This window comes from Apostichopus japonicus, chromosome 20 (assembly GCF_037975245.1).
Source record: "Apostichopus japonicus isolate 1M-3 chromosome 20, ASM3797524v1, whole genome shotgun sequence".
NCBI classification, from domain to species: domain Eukaryota; kingdom Metazoa; phylum Echinodermata; class Holothuroidea; order Aspidochirotida; family Stichopodidae; genus Apostichopus; species Apostichopus japonicus.
The window spans coordinates 11257124-11279591 of NC_092580.1; the positions used below are offsets into that span (position 1 = coordinate 11257124).

General features: G+C 38.5%; 1 protein-coding gene and 1 long non-coding RNA gene across 6 annotated transcripts; both read left to right on the top strand.

Moving 5' to 3' along the window:
• Positions 1–114: 114 nt before the first annotated feature.
• Positions 115–3586, top strand: LOC139961932 (uncharacterized). 4 transcript variants are annotated; one of them, XR_011791096.1, is made up of 4 exons: positions 115–182; positions 507–585; positions 865–949; positions 1351–3586. It is a non-coding gene; the product is annotated as an uncharacterized lncRNA (long non-coding RNA). The 4 variants fall into 4 exon arrangements; XR_011791097.1 differs by lacking the exon at positions 115–182 and having other exon boundaries at positions 359–585; positions 1351–1994; positions 2115–3586; XR_011791098.1 differs by lacking the exon at positions 865–949.
• A 1202-nt stretch (positions 3587–4788) lies between these two features.
• On the top strand, positions 4789–21729 carry LOC139961456 (transmembrane protein 209-like). Of its 2 annotated transcripts, none has more exons than XM_071960640.1 (14): positions 4789–5479; positions 6183–6379; positions 7136–7332; positions 9766–10025; positions 11088–11235; positions 13882–13962; positions 14729–14970; positions 16620–16716; positions 17363–17488; positions 18265–18362; positions 19194–19308; positions 20116–20210; positions 21133–21206; positions 21594–21729. In XM_071960640.1, exons 2-14 carry the CDS (start codon positions 6219–6221, stop codon positions 21667–21669), a joined length of 1770 nt encoding a protein of 589 aa, XP_071816741.1. In that variant the 5' UTR covers positions 4789–5479; positions 6183–6218; the 3' UTR covers positions 21670–21729. The 2 variants fall into 2 exon arrangements, with proteins under 2 accessions (XP_071816741.1, XP_071816740.1); XM_071960639.1 differs by having other exon boundaries at positions 4789–5072.
• Positions 21730–22468: the final 739 nt, after the last annotated feature.

Below are 22468 nucleotides of genomic sequence, written 5' to 3' on the forward strand. Positions count from 1 at the left end.
AATGACGAGATTAAAACACTGTCGCTTTCAGTATATGGAAAACATTTATTATCCTTAACGACGAGCTTAGCGGCGCTTTGCACATGTTTCCGGACCTATATGAATTAATTGTTGGGACTTATCATGCTTTTCTACGAACGAGTTTGGCAGACATCCAACTATACCATCCACCAGTTTTTGGGGTGAGTGTCATCTTTCCAACCCGTGGGTATATATGATGTGTTCTCGATGAAAGTAAAAATATTCTGCAAAGCATAGATTTGTTAACCAAAATATGATCACATAGACTTGTAACCAAAATATTCTCACATATTTCAGATCAATGATCTGCTGATGCTGCTTATAATTGCCACTTATACTTGCCACTTATAATTGCTTATAAAAGCCTTTTCAGACTTAAAATGTTTCCGTTTGCTAGTTACCAAAGGAAATATTTCACGGGGTTCTTTGATAGTTTATGGCTTGGTAAATGTGCAAAACGTTGTCTTCTAACGTTTTCCACACAGATTTCCTCGCTTCTTCACCGACGCATTCCAGTTTATCTTTCAAGATCGGCGTATGACAACTTGACGTTAACTTCCTACAGTAAGTATGTTTAACTAGTCAGTAAGAATAAATGAGCAACAACCATTCTCCTTTCTCGTGTTAAGCAAATAAAGTAGCATGATTAGATATTGCAATCAATTGGAATTAAAAAAGAGTAACAGAACGAAAGAAATAATCGTCTTGTTGCTACTAGAATATTTTGTGCTATGTCTTTTGTACTGAAGTAATTCTTACAGACAATGGGAGCAATACTTGAAGCCAAAGAAAATATTTAATGAGGTTCTTTGATAATTAATGGCTTTCAATGTTTCCATACAGATACCATCGCTCCTGTATATATACCGACGCATTCCAGTAAATCTGTCACGATCGGCGCATGACAACTTCACTTTTACTTTATACAGTAAGTCTGTTTTAACTTTGTCAGTAAGTCTAAATAAGTAACGACCATGGCCGCGCATTTCTCGTGTTAAGCAACTAAAGTAGAAGTAATAGATCTTGCAATCATTTGAAATAAAAAGAGTAAAAGAAAGACAGAAACTTGCTCAACAAAAATAAAATGATTGCGATCGTCATGCTGTGAAGGGAAAAGGCAATTGTTCGAGGAAGGGTGTTTGCCACGCCAGAACAGAACAGGTACAGATTCCCTCTTTGGCAAAATGTTGCTACGTTATGAAATCATCACTTTCATAGTTATTTCATCGTCATTCACCAGGTACCATTCTTTCATTTGAATGAAATTTAAATCTTAGTTTGAACAGAGGCAGAAAACATTAACCGGTTCATCCCTATATTTTTCTACAGGTTAGCAAATTGCACATTCAAAGTTTGCAGAAAGCCGTATTCACAAATGTTCTCCGTACACACTGTTTTATGGAAGCGCAAGTTATGCAAAACCGGTGCCGTTGGCATTTGTTATGGTGTCAAGGAGGAAGAGGAAGGACGACCATTGGGCTGTACTCAGGGCAGTATAAAAGAAGCCCTTCCTTCTAACCCCAGAGTTAACCGTTTCGTCTTGACCTGTGATGCTGCGAAGTATGAGAGCAGTTGAATCCGTCTTTCCAGATGGCACCATCGAAGGCTGTCTGTTTCACTGGCGTCAAGTGGTATGGGGAAAGGTGAATTGTTTTTATATGTTTTGGCAAGTCAAGAGAAAAATAGAATGCATTTTATTTATACATAATGAAATTTAATCTATACATCCGTCGTAATATATTATATATTTATCTATATCGCGGTACAAGATTGAGATTGAGGAAAGCTTATTCATCGTCAGAAGCTGTGCAAACGTATATTCGAAAACTGATGATGGCATTACCTATGCTACCACTACAACAAGTTTGGCCTCAGTTCGATATTCTCAGAGAGGAGCAAAAAAAGGAGTGGTCTTACTAAATGGAATCCACCTGGACGTGTGTATTAAGAGAGCCATTCACACGATATTGAAGGTATGTCTCAACAATCCTTTTTTGTATTAAATACTATATCACTTGTATTACTGGTCATGATTGAAGTTCCTCTTTTGTTTTTATTTACACATTAAATTATATTTACACATTGTTTTTTAGGATGGCGTCGCTACCTGAACCAAATCGCTGGAAAGGAAGTACCGTTTTATGATATTGTTACAACTCTACACATAGTGGCTGAAACCTTTGTTACAATGTACAAGTGTTGCTGAGGTCGGAAGGAACACTGAGGAGGGTCAAAAAAAAAACAAAAAAAAACGGGCACACAGGACACTGCAGTCTCGAGTGCAGCAGTTCTGGGAAGAGTTTGAGACAGGAGACCAAACGACTGCGAGACTCCTCATGTCATGTTCGCGACTGTTCGGAACCATGGACACAAAACAACAATAGATAGCCATAATCAGCTGGACAGATCTGGCATTTTTTCAGGAACTAACTCCTCGCCTGTCCCCACGGGGAAAAAAAGAGGGCATGGGCAGGGCCTTGGGGGTAGTTCCCAAGTGCGCTCAACCATGTTTATATATCTAACAAAAAACTAACATTTTCACAAAAAAAAACATGAAACAGACTGAACTGTTGACAAGCGTTACATGAAGTATGTAAAAGGGACGTTCCTTTGTTAATGCGTTCCATGTTTTTCTCCCTAAGCCTTACACAAGTAAAAGAAAGCAAGTTAAAAAGGAAACTCACCTTTTAAAGTATTGTCTACAAGAATCCTAAACTGTATTCTTGTACCATTATTCAAGAGAAAAGAAACTATTATTAAACTCACCCATCTTGAATATACTAAAACATCTATTGACAGCCTTCCCACCAAATCCTTCCTATCTATGCCATGTTCTAATTACAGAGCAAAAATACAATAACATGGAGGGCTGCCGACACTGGTATTAAAGAAAACTTCCCAATGACTTCAACAATGCTTTCCACACCTACCAGATTTTACTCTTTCGAAATAGCCTAGCCTATATGCCTTCCTTGGTTTATCCCCTAAAAGCGTTACTTTCCTCACTTAGCCGTTTTAGTACACAGTTTCGTCAAGTACTGCAAATATCTCTTCCCACACAGCTTCTGAGTCCCGTGAAATATGAAATATTTTTTTCACTAACATCTCTTTGATTAAAATCATAAATTACATTTACTACAGTTGCTTCACTACCTAAATTTAACTCTTTCAAAAACCCCTAGCCAATTAGCCTTCTCTCTTTCGTCTCATGAGAAACGTTAGTTTCCTCCCCTACAAGCGTTACTTTTCTTCCCTATGGTTTCGAAATTAATGTTTTAAGGGGAGGAAACTAATGGGTCAGCAAACTAACGGGAGCCCTACATTATGTCTGAATTAATTTAAGATCTCTCATAAATGTTTTCAATACTTGATATGTTTAATTTTTTCTGATATCTAAAATTCATTTTTAATAAATTTGAGATATCGCCAAACATTAAAGGGTCGAATATGATCTGAAAGCTATATATCATTTTATACTGCAAGGCTTACCATTTCCGGAGTAGAAGGAGAGTGAGTGGGGTGAGGGGGCTTTAAGTATGGTCAGGACACGTCGCAGCTTTGATGGAGGGACTAGTGATTAGAAGAGTAGAAGGAGAGTGAGTGGGGTGAGGGGGCTTTAAGTATGGTCAGGACACGTCGCAGCTTTGATGAAGAGACTAGTGATTATAGGTATATTTACTGTGTATATGCTGGGTTGTGGATGGGGGCATTGTACAGAGTACTACAGAAGGGTAAGTTTGGTTGAAAATGTTCCTACTTCACTGTGACTATTAGTAAAAAATCTATTTACAATAATCATATGATTTATCATTGAATATTGATGTTGCTATGGGGAGAGATTCAGTTGATGAGAGAAAGGGTATTAGGAGGGAGGTTGACAACCGGGCAGTGGTCATGATTGATGGAAGGGGAACGAATTGATTTGTGAATTATGAAGTCAAAGCAATTAGTTTCTCATTTTTGTGTATTTGTTTGTACAAGTATTAAATTATGCGCATATAAATTAGCCTTTCATGAGACCCTTGTTCCAGTTACAACAATTGAGGTGTCAGAGATGATGTGCATGCACAGCAGCACTTATCACTCGAGATGTTTGGTAGCCTGTAATATATTCTAAATATTCACGAATGAAAATTTAACAGAATGTCAAACAATAAGTCATATCCCACACATTCAAAAATCAAATTATACTTTACTGCAAAAAAAAAATAATACGTCTTGAACTCATCGAGCTATCAAGATTTCATCCAAATAATTTCAAATGAACTATAAACTTTTTAAGAAACCTCACTTCAATACCTTCCCAACAATGCATATGTTCCTATTACAAAACGTGACTGGATTTTGAGTAATTAAAATTGGTAAATAATTTCCCCTGAACCTCCTTGACCGGCCTTTGTATATAGTTAACACAAATGTATCATTTGTTAATACAAATTAACGCTGATGTAATATTAATTGGCTTTGTAAAGCAGGGAGTTCCATAACAACTCCCTTGTGACACCTAGACAACCTTTGAAGTCACAATGATAAGCTGCTTACATCGTCTTTCTCAACGTGGGATTCAACGGTAAGGAATTAACCTAACCGTTTAGACAATTATGTTCATTAAACAGTACCGTAAACTCACACTACGGAAGGTACAGTTAGCATACTCGTTCAGCAAGTTGGTGCTGAACGTGCATGCTAACTTCAATTGGGTTTATTTACGGTTAAATCACGAATGTACGGCTGAATGTGCGGCTCACTTGACTCTAGTCACTTATTCGCCACTCTTTTAAAATCTTATTGTGCTGTACACATGTTGTATTGTAATACTATGAACTCTCCGTTACCCGTGTAGGGCTTATTTTCATGAAATGAGCCGCGGCGGACCAGGTTGTTAACTCATGGAAGACACAAGTGAACCTGGACATATATTTCGCTGTCTTAGTTTCTCCATTGAATTTTTGCTCTTTCTCATAACCTTGAACATTGTTGTAATTTTATATTACATCGAAGCAGACTAGCCTAACGCTAGGCCTAACTCAGAAGAAACATTGTTTATTTTTGTACGTAGCCTATCGTTACTATTCATCAGCCTAACAATTGATTTTAGTGTTTGCTGCGTCCATCCGAGTCTGGTGGCGTAGCTGCTGTTGCCTGTCATACTCACAGGCTCTCTCAACTAAGGCCATGTCAAAGTTAGCCAACTTTGCCTGACACTGATAGTGAAGTAGCCTAGGCTAGGCCTTCCGCCAGAATGCATTCCCTGCCCTACACAATTGTGTCAGTTTTCTGCCTGTGCAATTTCAGTGCTGATACTGATAAAATTTGCAAACGTTTTGTATGGAAAACCATTCCCTGTGCAAAATATTTGGTTGAAGTTTTCTCTTTTTCAGTCATTACTATTCATCAGCTGCTTCAGGATATTTTAGTTAGTGCATTTTCCTACGGTACATGAGGACTCACTTGTGTGGTAGGCTTAATGTTATCATGTATCCACTGTACCCTTTGAGAAGTTTTGCCCACAGATACAATCTATTTCAATTCACCAATTCACTAACAAAGTGCTTGAGTGACTTGTATAGTTTAACTTAAATAAGAATCTGGCAGAAAATTTCCTCAAATCTGGCCAGAATTGTGGCTGGAGTTAAATTCTTGTTATACCCTATTCCAAAGAAAAATTAAAATCTTTTGCTTAAGGTTGTATTAGTGAATTGTATACTCTTCCTTATGAATCTTCAATAGTGGGCAGGTACATAGTTTGGAGTCAGGCACTGACGGAACTAGAATCAGTTCCGTGATATTTAATGAGTTTTCCCGAAAAATGTAATTACAATAACACTCGGATAGTCATTATTCAAATTGTCAAACTGTACTTGATGAAGAATTTAATATATTATGGTTTACCCAAGGTACAGTAGCTAATCTCCATATGGATTGTCTCCAGGTATTATTACTGTACAGAATATTAACAATATATTTTGTAATTGGTATGATATGTGTTTTGCTACAAATGATAACATCTTTCTTCACTAGATGAAGTTTTCTTAAATTTCCTTTATGAAAATGTAAAAAAAGCACTATTTTTCTTTTCTTATGAATGAAGTCATAATAAGAGTGGTGATGATGGATAATTTCTAGAAATGTGTGACCAATCTCTTTATTTTCAACCACAGATAATATATCCAGAAACTTATTGACAGGCAAGGAAGATGTCGTCTCCGAGTAGTAATGGTACCATGTACATCGGAAGGGCGAGAACAAGCAATACCAAGCAAACTCTTAGGCGACAAATGGTGAACAGATCTGCGAGAAGGGCTCTCAGATGGGGGTTACTCAATCTCATTCTCGCTGTATTTTGTATCTTTGAAATGTAAGTGAAAGGAATGCAGCTTTCTCCACTTCCAAACAGTTGCCCGTAATACATCTTTTAATCTTTTTTTAAGTTGTATTGATTTATTCAAACTCCAGTCCAAGGAGAAGAGTCCTAGATTTAAATTTGGTATCAAATGAAGAGTGTTTGTACAGTAAAGCTCTGAGCATGCAAAGATTACTGTAAAGAAGCAATCAATCTTTTGTGCTCATCATCTGAAACAGCCTGTGTACCTGTCGCAACTTCTCTTGCCATATATTCCAACTCGCACACTTCGTTCCTCCAACAAACTGTTTTTAACTGTTCCTAAACCACGCTTGAAGACCTATGGTTACAGAAGCTTTGAATACTCTGGCTCTTATCTCTGAAACAAGTTACCAGATCACATTCGAACATGCTCTAAACTTTCTACATTCAAAAGTCTTCTTAAGAGTAGACCCATCTTTTCACTTGTTCTTTTGTAAATTAATCTCCTTTCTTTGTAAAGCGCCTTGAGCAGTGACTTTTGTCTACTGATTTGGCGCTATATAAGTCTCATTTATTATTATTATTAACAATATACCCGGATAGTGGTTGTAAAATTTCTGTGTCTGACGCATGTTATGTAATACTATGAGGTAAGTTGACTGTGCTGGGTAAAAGAATTACATTTACAGAACCAGTGCTAGCCTTTGACATAAAAACTCAGATTAATGTACTTGATTTCTTGAAAGGTTATTTTTTATTTTTGTTTCATTTCTACCTCGTTCTACTCAGATCTTTTGCCACGTCCATTTCTATATTTGGCTGGGAGCATCCCATTCTCTGGTACGTCCTCTGCACCTTGGCCGTAATCTTCAGCTGCAACTTTGTGGTGGACTCTGGAAAATTTCTTATTCCGACCATCCAAGGTTTACGATATCCGGTAGAACTCTCAGCTCACGAAAAGGATCTCTTGGGTGTGCAAGATAATGGTGAGTAGATAACTGACCAGAGTATTCACACCTGCAGTTTGTCTATAGTGTTCAAATATTACATTTTGTGTTGAAATTGGTACAATAGCGGCTCCCTGCGACTTTTTAAAGGCAGTGTTTCTTAAACCTCTCCCACTCCCACTACTAGCTGCTGAAGAAGATTCTACGCATTACCTGTCATAAATTGTTATATTAAAATTTAAATGTTTTCGCAGTATGTTTGTAAATGCTCTGTGAAGGTTGTGAACAACCTCCGCAATGAAAAATTCTCGTACATAATGCACGTGCAGATAGCGAACCATTTTACACACTTACAGGTAATGCCAATTGAGATTGGTCATTGACAAAAATAATTTTACAACTTAAACTTGTTTTGAGGCATTATGTAAAGTAGTGTGTACGCGGGAGGTGGAATGTACCCAATTTCCCCCAGGTATTTTTTTTTGCGATATTTCAGGGTCATGGCTTCCCCAATGTCGACTTCACAGTACGTACAGTTTCAAGCTGTGACGTAGGTCTTGTATGAAGCACATTTGGTACTATGTTTATCATTGGGCTATACTATGACCCAGCCTAGGTCTATGGTGTACGTAAACAATGAATTTAGATTTTGCTGAAGTGGAAAAACTTAAGAAGGAAAACTAGTGGCAAACAAATAATTGATATCATAGTTTTAAGAATCTTGGTTTAAGTAAGGTAAATAAGCATTAACAAGTCAAGAACACATGTCAAAAGTAATTAAATACGAACCCCTTTGATATTACGAGGGCGATTTATTTTGTGTTTTAATTTTTTTTTTTTTTTTCGCCCTCGCAATTGTGCTTTTGAGGGCTTTTTTAGTGCTCACGAGGGCGAATTGCCCGTCGCCCCTGCTTATATCCGACGCACACTTTCAGTGCAACAAAACTTGAACATTGTACTCTTGGACAGCTCATAAGTTGACCACCCCTGTGTCAGATTTAGTGGAACGGCCCCACAAAAGTTGAACAGATTTTTTCAATACTTGTAAGAATCAAGCATGATGTGATTGGTCCATAATTACACATCGGACATCACTATTAACAATAAGGGTTGATTTGTGAAGTTTTCTACAGACTTTCCAACTAATCTATAAATAGCCAAGGCCTCCTGGAGTGCTAGCTTTAGTGCCAGTAGTGACAGAACAGGTTGGATAGGCCTAGTGCAAGTATGACATCGTTGAGCTGTATAAGTGCCGTAACTTTCTTGTAAGAAAGTTTTATTTTGCAATATATACTGTCTATTGTCTCCCATTGCTTAATTTTAGCAATGTTATGAAATTTACCCCAACAATGCTTTGAGGAATTCTTCAATCATGCAAACCACATTTTTACAATTAATTCATTAAATGGGTCATTGTACTGTTAGGCTTGAAAGACCATAGTATTACACACTTGTAAACTACGAGACTTTTCATACATCACTAACAAACATCATTGGGGCAAACATATTGCATGTGTTGATTTGAAAAAGTAATTTTAGCATAGAAGTGGTAAATGTAAATATGCAGCCTTGCCGTATAAATCAGTTCACAGGTTGCTTACAGTCTTACCATATACAGTACGTGACTGAGGGCCTGCATAGTCTATCTATAGGTAAAAACATCAACAGCAACAATATACATACATGTGAGATAAATATACATTTATTCACAAATAATTACAAATGTAAAATGCAAAACAGTCGAGAAAATACAAGATAATAAAACACAAGACTACCCACCGAACAACTCTCAGGTGAAAAGAGAAACAGAATTGGGTAAAAGAGAAACCTGAATCTGTTGTGTTTAGACCATGCGAAGTTACACAACAGACACCACTTTGAACATATTACAACACCTGCCACCAAACAAAATATTAAAATGACAAATATCCATGATAAATGTGAGATGATAACCGAGTTTTGCTAGCAGGATTTCGCCACTGTGCAGCGCCATTAATACATCAAACAACCATTGAAATCTGTCTCCTGAAAATGTTACAATACTTTTTCATGATATCTTACAAGGATAACATTGGCTCAATGGCTCATACCCTGGTACAATGAAGTCATCAATCAAACCTCAATACAGTTTTGCATTCTGGTTTTGAAGATACTACAAAGGAAAGGATATGACACCTTTATCCCGCTTTTGTCTCATACATTTCGCACAATCAAATGGATCTACTGCTCAGAGATATTGCCAATCAGAACAAATTTCTCAAATAGAAGCTTAGCTGAGTTTCTGCAACATTGTCGCTCATGTTTGAGTGCAGTCTTAGAAGAATGTTTTGATTAACTTTCATTACTTCTCTCTTGAATGAAGGAGTCAAGCTGTGCTTCATCTTCTTAAGTTCTTTGTCCATGTTTCATCTCGTTAGTACTGTACAGCAAGCTCGTAACATAATTTATCAATGTTGCCTTTTCCACAAACAGCTGTGGGATTTAGAACGGTGGACCCACGCCGCCCAAGGGTGCCGTCTGCTCCTCCTAGCCTGCGGACAACCCCGGTGAAAGCCGGAATAAAGCCGTCCAGCACCTACATTTACTCCACGCCGCCGGTGTTCCAATCCGGAATGGGTTCCAGCGTGTATGGGGGTGTCTCTCCGGCCTCCCAGAGTTACAACATGTCGAGGGGATCGCCAGGAAACCTGAGCCAATCAAGTACTCCTCAGGGAGGAGTTACGATGAATATGGTACGTGCAGATAAGTACTGTTTCTATTTTCTTTGACTGCCTCCTGTTGTCCCATCCCGGGGAATAATTTAGCGTCCAAATTTTGCGTAGCAGTTTTGACAGTTCTGAACTCTTGTCTCTTACAGAATATTACTTTTCCCTGTGTTCAAAACCTGCTATGCACTTGTACAGCAATTTTCTCACTTTGAATACAATTTTTTTTTAATACAATTTTTTTTCGATGCGGTACAAGGTAAATTATTCTCCGTCACCTTGCATTTTGAGTACACTAGAGGAGTTCTGTTAACAATTTATGGAGTATGTGACTTGGCATGACACAGAATATTAATATCTTTTTTATTCACAACAGTAAAGCGTCAGTTTGAATGTGATTTTTAATCATTAAATCAAACAGTACAAAGAGATAAGATTACACATAAAGAGTGAGAACATCAATATTTGAGAGAAACTAATTATATGAGAAAGACCGTATTAAATCACAAAGAGTAGAACATAACAGTGGCAAGAAAAATTGCATGATCGCAGAGACCAATAGGAAAGGAGACTACTCACGGAGAGAAGTCCGCAGAGAGCAAGGAACACAAGCTGAAAAAAGGAGACGAGAACAGACAAAATGAAACTACAAATGAGATCTCCTTCATCCACCCACCCTCCATGTCACACCACCCCCCCTCCCACGTCACCCCACCTATCCATACCAATAAAAACCAGGCTACAGTGAACTATGATGAATAAGATTAAAGGCTAAAAGACAAGAAACGTTAGGAATATGAAGAAGCTTTGTAACTAACAAGTTTTAAAAGACTTGAGACTGAAAGAGTTCTTTCATTCAGCATTTTAATCAATGTATTATCACTGTGGTAACCCATCAAAGACCTACTCCGAGGTTATTCACAGAGCAAAAGCCAAGGTCCTATTCAACAGGCTAGTCACCTGCTAGGTCGGTATCTTCCACCGAACGCAAAACCCCAAATCACCAGCATGTCACTTTAATTCTTTGTAATACATACATCCGAACACGTTCTAAAACCCACGTTGCATTGTTTTCCCCCCTCTCAACAGTCCAATAACATGAGCTACCAGACTCCCTCTCCTCACAATCATTCCAACTCGCCGTTTCTCGGGAGAGATGGAATCAACAGTTTCGGAGGGAGCGGATCCTTACTCAGGTCCAGACATCAGACGCCTCCGACGGTCAACAGATCACCACGTAAGTAGTCCATTTAAAGGCATCGAAGACTCGCTCCAAACAGCGTTAAATAGTTAACTTTCCGTTGCTTGCAAGGGAAGTTTTTCTCTTGTCGCTACAAAATGCAGACAGTAATGAAACGTGCTCCCTTATTATCTTTAGCTGGATCTGAGATGTCCATCGCTGTATCGTTTGTACACTGTGCTGTGGGTATTGACAGCAGCTGTATGTACTGACTGTACACTAGTGTCTACAGTAGCAAGCCGTGTGTGTACTTTCTGTGATCGATTGTGGTGTCTAACACTTCTGTTACACCTCATTCGAAACTAGGTCAGATTATCGGCATTAGATGTTTCTTTATGCGCGAGTCTTCACACCCTTTACTAATGACAATTATATATTAAACGTTGCGTATCAAATTTCGGGAGACTTAGAAATCCTCAAAATTCTACCATCACGGCCACTTGCAAAAGTAGGGCCATGTTGACCGTGTCCGTTCATCTTTGGTCCAAATATTCTCTGCGGTCACTGGTCATTGAGAAACCTGTTTCTGTTAGCTATTCTCCATAGAGTTGCAGTAAAATTCATGATGTTGTACAACATTCTACCATCTATGTTGTCAACAATGAAAATTTGTTAATAATATGAGCCGGAACTTTCTGGAATGGGATTTGAGAATTGAGATATGTAATAAAATTTGGGTAAATGAGTTGAAATAATGGAAAGAACATAATTTATTTCAATTACAATCTTTCGATCAGTTTAATTCGGCTTTTTTTCATCCTTCCTCTCAAAGCAAAGAAATCCTATCAAATCCGATTTATCCAAAAGCTGGCACGCCGCAAGGTGCTGTATATACTTTAGTTCTCTCCTCTACAGTTTATACATAATTGGCGTCGATCAGTATAGGACTAGGCACTATAACATCAGCCAGTTCGCTGACGATATAGCTTTCTGGTCTACAAACAGAAAGGTCGCCCTCACTGTTAGGATTAATGATGCAATCAAACACATTGTATAAAGTGGAGAGTTAAGATAGACCAGAATAAATCAAAGCTTATTCTCTTTCATTAAAGCAGGGCCTGGGATAAATATACATTTATTTCAGTTTATCTTTTCAATGACCAAATTCACTCAGTTAATAAAGCTGTATTTTTAGGCATGACTCTCGTCAGAAACCTCTCTTTTAAAGATCAGGCGAATATGACTGTAGCCAAAGGCTGGGCCCTGGGATGAAATCTCTCAGCTGCAAATTCTAGCTAACTTTAATCATATTAACCCCTCACTATTGGCTAAGATCTGTAACTATAAAATTATGCCCTCTATAAGCTATGGTAGTATCGCCCTACATCCAAAGGGTAACAAAAACCTACAAACATTTGAAAGAATCCATGCTCTAGCCGTTCGTATAGCCTTCAAAATTCCTGGGTACATCGGCACAAAAACAGTGTTTAGAAACTACAAATTTCAACCATTTGCAAACTCTATAAGGTATGGTAGTATCACCCTACATCCAAACGGTAACAAAAACCTACAAAAACTTGAAAGAATCCATGCTCTAGCCGTTCTTATAGCTACAAAATTCCTGGGTACATCGGCACAAAAACAGTGTTTAGAAACTACAAATTTCAACCATTTGTAAACTGTTAGATCTATAACTCTAACCTTAACCACCTAAGCCTTTCACTTTTACTAGACCCTGACATTTACAAACCCAAAAATATACATTTTATTCAACCATGCCTATTACAGAAAACAAAACCATCAACAAACTTCTTACAACATATATATAAAAATCCACCTGGGATAACTACAAACCTCTCGGGGAGTAGCTGAAAGACCTGGTCTCTTTAAATTACCTGGTGAGGGGAGGGGGTAGGGGTTGGGAAGAATGGGGCAAGGGACTCTTAAGACTGTTAGAAGGTTCTCTTTAGGAGCCACTGGCTAGAGCCCCCTGTGAGTTATAGCCAGTGGTGGGTCTTGTCCTTAGGTATCCTGCGGTATTTTATATTTTCCCGACTGGGTACCGGACCTATAACCCCCCCTCCTCCATTGTCGTGTCTCAAGCACTTCCTTCTATCCATATGTTTTGCTATATTATTTGACCTCAGGTTTGTGTTAAAATGTTCATGTTTCAACTCCTCGTAGCAGTGTCTTTCTGTCGTTAAAAACAAAACAAAAAAATACCGTAGTCTTTTGGATCACAATCCTTGTCCTGAAAGGAGCTTCTAATAGAGCCTGAACTGGCTAACAAAACTTTGTGTTTATACTTAAGTAAAGCACAGTTTATCCTCGTCATTGATAATCAATATTATAAATCATGAATTCCCCCCAACCCTGTTAAGAGCTTGGGATGTATACTTAGCTTTGTAGTTGCCTCTTCTGTCGAAGAATTTAAATCGCCATTTCCCTGAAAAGCATTTCACAAATATGTACGCTTTAGTCGCGAGCCAGCATTCCCTTCCTTTCAATTCTGAATACTGAACTTGGTTCGTATTGGAATGGGATCATAGAAGGTTGGGGTGACGTGGGGGGTGGGGTGGGTGCAGTGGGGGAAGGAGATCTCCTTTGAATTTTCAGTTTGTCTGTTCTTTGTTTTTCCTTGCTCTCCGCTCCGGACTTCTATTCCACAATCTTTGTTCATTTTATTTTGCCTTTATTTTACAGTTTCCGCAGAGGATACCATCTCGGATATGAATAGCTTGAATAATTACTTGAAAGCTCACGAAGACAGAAGGACGTTGATTGGTGAGTTTAAATCTGAACCACTCAAAGGAGACAAACATTTTAAGGAGAATGTAAGCATTTAACTTGACAAGAACCAGCTGGAGAAAAGGAGACTGACTTCACTGGGAGTGGGGGTGGGCATACCCACCCTTACGGGGAGGCGTAACTTGTCCAAGAAATTGGCCAGGATGATCCACAAAAGTTAAATTTTCTGAAGGAGTTGTACCCACAATCCCTCTAGCCACAGGGGTTCCTTAACCTTTTAGGAACAAGTAGTCAGCCACTCTAACTTTTATATATTTACCTACACAAGATTTCCTTTTCAGTGGATAAACAGTCTTTTTGTGAACAGTCTTTTTTATCTCTTTGAACATACATTTTATGGGCATGTACCCTGCTTCTTTCTGCAATCCCCTCTCCCCTCCCTTCCATTCATCTTTGTTCTATTTAAGTAAGTTATGTTGAAGGCATGCTAACTTTAAGAACTCGTTAAAACTGACGTAATTAAATGCTGTGTCAAAAGAAATTTGAAATTTGTTTGAAGATTTTCATTTATACAATTTCTTGTATCACAATCCTGTTGGGTCTCCTCTACAAATCGTTCGGTCCCGATAGGAAGTGGGACATGGCATTAATATGCAGAGTTAAGACCAGTTGCTTTAATTTGTCTATAAAATGCGTAAACTGCTTTAAATATTGACAATTGAGGATTCAGGCCCTCCCTGTCCTTTGTCCTTCTCTACCGGTTGTACAATTTCTACATAATTTTTTTATCATTCTCGAACAGGAAGTACGGAATCGTCTCCGAGTGGGAGCCCGTCGTTTTTCTCTTACAACCGTTCGGCGTCGGATTTCACTTACCTTCTCGGCAGACAGCAGTACCAGCTGGCCAGCCGGTCTCCGCAGTCGCCCTCGCTGAGGAAGGACGACGACCCGGATTATCCGGCCAAGTACAGCGCACTGGAATCCTGGCTCAAGGTCAACGTCAACAGGGACGAACTGGAACGTTGGATAGCAAACCTCAGAAACGTAAGCTTCTTTCTTCTTTTTTTCACCTCTTCTCCTCCATTTGAGGGTTAACAAAGTTTGATCGATTTTGATTGTACGTTGCCATTGTTGTGATTTGATTTACTTGTAGACACTGGTAACCAATTCTTCTTGCATTATTTTTCTGTCATGAAGTGAAAGTGAATGAAAGAACTGGACAAAGAACATTAAGGAATGATACGTTTAAACTGTGCAACAAGTCGTACCTACTCCCTCTTTCAGCTAAGTCTTTAAACACAAGTTGCAAGGTCAAACATGGAGGCCCAACAAATTCATGGATATTCCTTTTGAATTTGTTTACGTTGCTGGGATACAGTTTTGGTTCTGTTCTAACTATCTATGACAACTACCAATGGACCATGGTGGTCTTCAGTGTCGGACTTACCTTATTACTGTTGGTAGTGCGGAATTTATAACCTCTGGGGCCCTAAGGCACCAAATATGCTCTCCTACCCCAAATACAACTCTAAATGAGAACGTGGTTATGTCTTACTTGAAAGCATTCACAGAGAACCCTTCCCCTTGGAGGACACTGACTTCATCTGCCAATTGGATTATCTGTCTTTGGGATGGAGAGGGATGGGATTACCCTCTGAGTATTCATGTTCTAGTCAACTCTTTCATACTGCTTGTAGTATAGCAGCACCAACATATTAAATTTATATATGAGTAATAAACAAATTTAGAGGAATCCTGACCAAAACAAGCATTTTAAATGTATTGAAATATCGGTTTCATAATTTCATTCCTACTTTATGTATAGCTTACGAGTTTTCTCATGTTAGGTTAGGATGTGGAAGGCTCGGTAACCTTTTCAATCGAGCTGGCGGGTGTGGGTGTATGTGACTGCTAGCTAGTAAACAAGATATCTCAACAAGGATATAAATCAAATGTCATACTTGGTCTTTAAATGCCCCATAATGTGTAGAAGTGCCCTATTGTTTGTGGTTCCCATCTCATGAATATTAATGAGTGGGCAGTGCTTACCGCAAAATTCTTAAAATGTCCATATCTCTGCAACTGTATGTCCAGTTAGCTTCGTACTGGTATGGTGATGTTGGTACATATTAAAGCACATATTTATGACATTGCAATCTGTATGTCCTTAACATTCATCAAATGCAAGAAATGGATTTCAAACACAAGACAAGAACACCAAATGTTCCAGGTTTTCTTCCTTGGCATATTAGGTATATCACACTACATTCATTCAATCAAACATTTTTTTTTGGGGGGGGAGGGGGGGGCATATTATAAATATTCATCAGTGAATATAAAATTCTAAATCAGTTATCTCTGAAATGGTATGTCTAATAAGCTGTATACATATACTTGGATAATACAATCTGAGTATATAGATACTTGCTTATGAGATCATAAAATTTGACCTCATTAATAAGCATTCATTTATCCGTTTTCATACTATGTCACTAAATAGACTTTGTCACCATGGTAACTGATTCCTGGTACCTTCCTTTATATGTTTGCCGCATTAGTCAATAGATAATCCCTCTTCATTTTGGTGTGCACGAGTTCAGGAATATTAACATGTATGGCTAACCACACTATGAACTTGTTTGGGCATCGGAACCACTAGACGTTTTCCATCTTCTGATTTCTGTTCTATTTAGTGGCTCTCCCAGGCAATATTCGCTCCCATCGTCAAGCAAATCCATTTCCTAAACAAGGAGCTACACCGAGTGGGCCACGGCGAAGTACAGATTGGAGGTATGATCTTTATTTAAATACCAGCCGGTCACGGTTCTCTGCTAAAAATTGTTTGCCCGGATTATTAGGAGAGGAAAAAATGCCATGTCTGTCCAGGACAAAGCACATTTAGAGAAGTTTTCTGAAAGAGCGCAAGTAACAATGTATTTCAAAACAAGTTGTGCCTTTATTCTCAGAAAAGGTCTGAAAAGTAAACAAGTACCGTCCAGTCGTAGACTGGGGTTTGGCTAAGAAATCTTACAGGGCGTGATCACGAAGATGGATCACAAGGAATTCACAATAAGTAGTCAACACTCACCGTCCAACGATTTGATTGGCTTATAAAATGCTACCCGTTGCCTGCCGACAATTCGGTATATGTTTTTTTTAACTCTTGGAATATGAAGCTTATGGTGGCACTTCTGCTGTTCATTGAAACGATACATTACAGTGCATATGGCAGGGAAACTAAAAACCTTTTCTTGCTTCAGGGGGAGTAGATTTTTGTGTTAACTGATTGTTTTTGTTATGGAGGGGGGTATGGAGAGGGGGGTTGGAGGGAAAGGAGGAAAGGGGAGGTGGAATAGTTCTAATAGTTGACATTTGCAGCGATTATACTGCCAAACTGTTGCAATCTCTCAGCCTGACATGATCTTGTATTTTCCAGAGTCCAGTATAGCATCACTTAAACAGGTAGCCATCCTGAAGAGTGGCCAACTACCCACGCTGAACCAACTCATTCCTTATCTAGAGCTGTCTTCCAATCAAGAATACGTGGTTCAGAGGATAAAAGGTAAGATTACTTTTTTGGGGGGGACCTAGTTTTAGCATTTGACTTGATAAAAGGGGTTGAATAGGATTCATGTATTTTGCAAGGTGTATGAAAGATAGTATCAGCAAAATGTGAATAGGCTGATGTACTATTTACACACACAAAAAAGGTGTAAAGCCAAAAGAGTTTTTGCCAAGAACATATTTTGTAAAATAGTTGAAACAAAGTATGGTTTTCCATTCACAGTTTGAAGAGTTTTTAAGTTGCATTCTGTTTGTGGGATTGGTCAGAGGCTGGTGGTATCGCAGTGGACAGATAAAGGCCCTCTGCACTTATATAGCATCAGGAACGAAGGCAGAAGGACATCTTTGTAGCAATCAGTCCTTCAGTCCTGTTTTATTGTCCGTACCGAGCAAAACGTGTTTGATATTGCAAGTACGGTTCACTATCATATAGCATGCCTTCTTGGGTAATTGGCAAAACTATACTGTCCTCATTGTTGTTATAACCAAACGTGTTGTATTTGTTTACAGAATTTTAAGAACTGAACTGTCGTGGCTGATACATGTTAGGTACAAATACATACCAACAAACTTACCTCATGCTTGGATTCACAAACTCTGCGATCGCTGGGATTATATCGATTGTGGTTGCCAGGGCTTGTTTTCATTTTCGTCCCCGGAGGAACTTTCTTGTATCATCGTGCCGGATGCTGACGTTAGTTAAATCTATGCTTCAGATGTCAGAGATGCTCTGAAAATGACATGCTTTTTGTTCTGTTTTTTATTTTATTGTAGATCTTGGTGGCGGTGGATACATTAAAGATTTCAGATGGGATAAAGGAGGGGACTATAAGGGCAAGAAATGGGACAAGGAACTACCATCAGACAGTGCGGTGAGTGTATCTAAGGACTTGTTTACCTCTGGCGACTGATTGTGGGAAGTTCTTTTAAGGACCCAAAAGAGTAACCGTTATCGTCCTCGGTAGCTACTCCCACCATAGAATTCAACCAATTAGAATTCCTTTTCTTTAGCTGCCATCTTTGATTATATTTAAATTGCTTTGCCATGCTCTGTTGAAAATAGACATTTGGAGCTCTCTGTAATACGGATCATTCATTGACCTCTTTCCAAAAGAAAAAAAACGTTCACTGGCAGACCTCAAACCTCCGTTTGGTCACTTTATTATATAGTGCTACTTGCCTATATCAGATGCTGTCTAATATCAATAGTGAGAAGTATCCTACATTGTTGAGTTGTTGTAGTATAATATGAATAGGAGTCGTCTTTGCTCGATTCCAGTGTATATGCTATCAATGTACTGTGTAGTGTAGATGTACCGTCTCTTCTAGGTATGCTAATGTATTGCTTAAGAAGTCAAAAGCTTTACAAAGATATGAAACCTATATATATAGATATTAAATGTTGGCGAGTATAGACAACACACTTTGATACAACTGTTAAGTGATTTCATCAACTTAAGTGTTGTTGTGTGAGGAAAGAATGTTCCTTAGGGAAGCAGATGGGGAGGGGAGGGGGTAGGACAGAGGTGTGTTGAGAGGGGAAGGGCAGTTTCTATTTTATTTAACGAGCATGTTACATTTTCCAATTTGTGGGGTGGGTGGAGGGGGGGGGGAGTTTGTTAATAGCAATTTAGAAAAACTGAAAGCTTGTGCATTTCTTTCTTTCCACCAAGAAATGTATTTTGGTCTGTTTCTCTTTGCAGCTGGTTATGCACATGTTTTGTACATTTATGGACTCGCAGTTACCTCCCGATCCAAAATATCCCGATGGAAAAACATTCACCACTCGTTACTTCATGAAGACACCAGATAAGCCAGGTAATGGTAATGTTGCAGCCAAAACAGTTTAAGTCCTGTAGACTTTTCTGAGGTATATTGAATGCTATCCTATTCTTTTGTATGTAAAATGACAAAAGTAATTTGATTCATGTTGCAGCCAACACTAATGGCAGATTTAATTGGTACTAAGTCGAGCAGAAAGTGTAGGTTACGTATTGTCAGTGAGGGGTGGGGGGGGGTTGCCTGTTTAATATCATCCTTTTGGATCCCTAAATTCAGTGGGGATAAAAGCACAGGGAAAAAAACATGTAAATGTTTGCTAAGACGGGGAAGGGCAAAGGTTTCCTTTTGTTAATGTATTTGAAAGCAGGGTAGAGATAGACATTTTGTCAATATATGGCAAGGCAGGCAAGATATTGGCCTATTGTCAATATATGGTAAGGCAGGGTAGGTGGTCTCTTGTCAATATATGGTATTGCAGGGCAGGGATTTTCCTATCGTCATTGGAAGGCAGGTTAGGGATTGGCCTTTTGTCAAAATATGGTATGGCAGGGACAGGAATATGCTTTGCGTCTTTGGTTCTTAAGACAAATGTGAATCACCTTTTTTGATATTATTTAAAAATGGAAGTAACTAGATCAAACATGAAGTTTCATTTAGTTGCATTTTCATCTTAGAGAAATTGCCGAAACCCCCCTGGAAAGTTTATTCAATTGCTTATTCCCCCATACTTTGGTAATTCAAAAGAGAAAAAACACTGCCAGTATCTGAAGTTCTGATCCTAGTGTGATGTTTCTTCCTTCTCACTCCCTGGCAGTAATTAAAGTTTGTATCTTTCCATTCCAGATCTGAAGAAAGATAATATCCTGATGTTTCAGACTAAAGTCACACCAGCTCATTACAAGATCATTCTTGGAGATGACACATGGGACCTAGCAAAGGTTTGTATGATCGATTGATGTACACAATCTGGCAACGGCAAGTAATTCATTGCAGTGATCGACTCTTGCCTGATGGATTTCAGTCTTCCAGTTGCTGGTGGCTCCATTAGATAACCTTTGGGTCAGGTCACTTAACTTTAAACTAACACAGTTCAACAACTTCATACATCCAACCCCCCCCCCCTTCCTTTCCTTTTAGAAATTACCTGGCATTAGCTTAAAGGGATATTCTAGTGGCTGAAGTAGATTGCTTAATATATAAAACCTGGAAATTTACTGCATCTTTAGGTCAAAACCACACTCACACAGCACTTTGTGAATGCACCTGGTAACAGCAGAGAGAATGATGTCATCGCAGCAACTCAGCAGAAAATGCCTCTTTTTATTCATAATATTTAACTCACTTATAGTCGTAAGGGCAAAATAATATGTGATGACACGGTTAACAGACAACTGTGCCAGCTCAGCAGACATTCTAAATGAGTCAGGGTTTGGGGATGAAAGTAACAAGAGTATCATGCACCCCAGGGATGAATCGAGTTATGGACAAGATAAATGAGATGAAATTATTCTCTTTCCATCGTTATCATGTTGCCACTGGAATACCCCTTTAACTATACTTATGTAAACAAACTCCTCTAACTGGGTCTGGTATGGTTGCTGTTTGCCTAACTTAAAACCTCTAATGAAATGCCATTTCCTCTATTCACATTACTGTAGTGTTGTTGTTGCATTTTTGGGTTAGGTCTATGTACCGCGAGGCTTTTTGCCCACGGATAATCTACCCTTTTTATTAAATTTATTCTTTGTCAAATGTTAACTTGCCCAAGTAATTCAACCCTTGGGAACTCTGCACCAATTAGATATACCTCGTTTAGTAATGTGGTACCAACGTTTATCATCTCTGTCTCTTTGCTCACAGGGTCGTAGCAATATGTTCCAGGCCATCCTGTTCTTCCTACATCACATCAGATCGAAACATAATGGTATGCTTGGGTAAGTCTAAAGTCCTCTTTTTATGACAGTTTGATAAATTGATGGTTTTTCCTTTATTGTGTGTCGCTAAACTTATGCAGCTGTGAGAAAGACCTCCATTGTGGTAGTAAAATATATTTTAGTCACAAACGAGTTGTAGAATGGGGATAATTTTGCCTCATGTTAGCTCAATAACATTGAAAGCTTTCTCTGGCTTTCAAGTCTGTGACGCACATCAATTCAACTTCCTGTGATTGGTCAAGTTCCGGGGGGAAAAAAAGGAACTCGCCATGCTGTTTCAACTCTTGATATTTTATCCCATAACTGCATTTAATAATAATAATTATAGCCAACAATGAACACTGCATCCTTGGTTTTCAGATCTCTTCCCCGTTTTTTTCTTTGCAGGAGAGTAAATCTGGGTCCTGCGGGAATAAATCTGCTGGCTTTAATAAAGGACGACTTGCAGCAACTGTTGGAGTAAAGATCGTCACCCCTGACGAAGTGATGAAGAGACCTCCAGCTGGAGTGCCAATCGAAGAAGCAAGATAAAAACAGTTCCTTATTTAAAGATGACCTCCCAGTTAAGATCTAAAATAAGAAAATAACATGCGTATCTTTCAGATCGGGTGGGTCGTATTCGTGTTCCAAAATGTAGAACCACAGTAAGTCAATTTCGGTTTTTACCGATCGTCCTTGCTGTTTCTGTCCTTGCAGTATGCCGAGTAAAGGAGGTAATATAATGCGTGTCGATGCTAGTAATAGCCTGTATGTCTCTCGAGCTCAAATCTTTATGAAATCCTTCAAGGTGTTTGGCTTTAACAGATATAAGTATTTGCAAAATTTGCTGCCAAGTTAAGGAAAAAAATATGTAATGTTATTAATGATTAGGCAATAGTGATGTCATAAAGACAGGTGTATTGTTTCAAGTGTTACGTTTAGTTGTAAATATTGAGGGCAGTCTTCTTGAACACTGATCAGCTGGTGTGAAAATTCAGCTACTTGAGCGTAGTAATTTCTTGAAGTTGAACTTGTTGTTGTTTCTTGAACTTGAACTCTTGAAAAGCCTGAATAAAATTTCTGACGTTGAACTTAAACTTGAACTTGTTGTGTCTGTAAACGTAAATTTTCTTTTTGAACTTAAACTTGACGGTTTTTTTCCAAATTTATTTCTTGAACTTGGACTTGGACTTGAAATTTCGAAAACGGTAAATTTATTTTCCGAACTTGGACTTGAACTTAAACTTGACGAAATTTCGAAAACAGTAAATTTATTTTCCGAA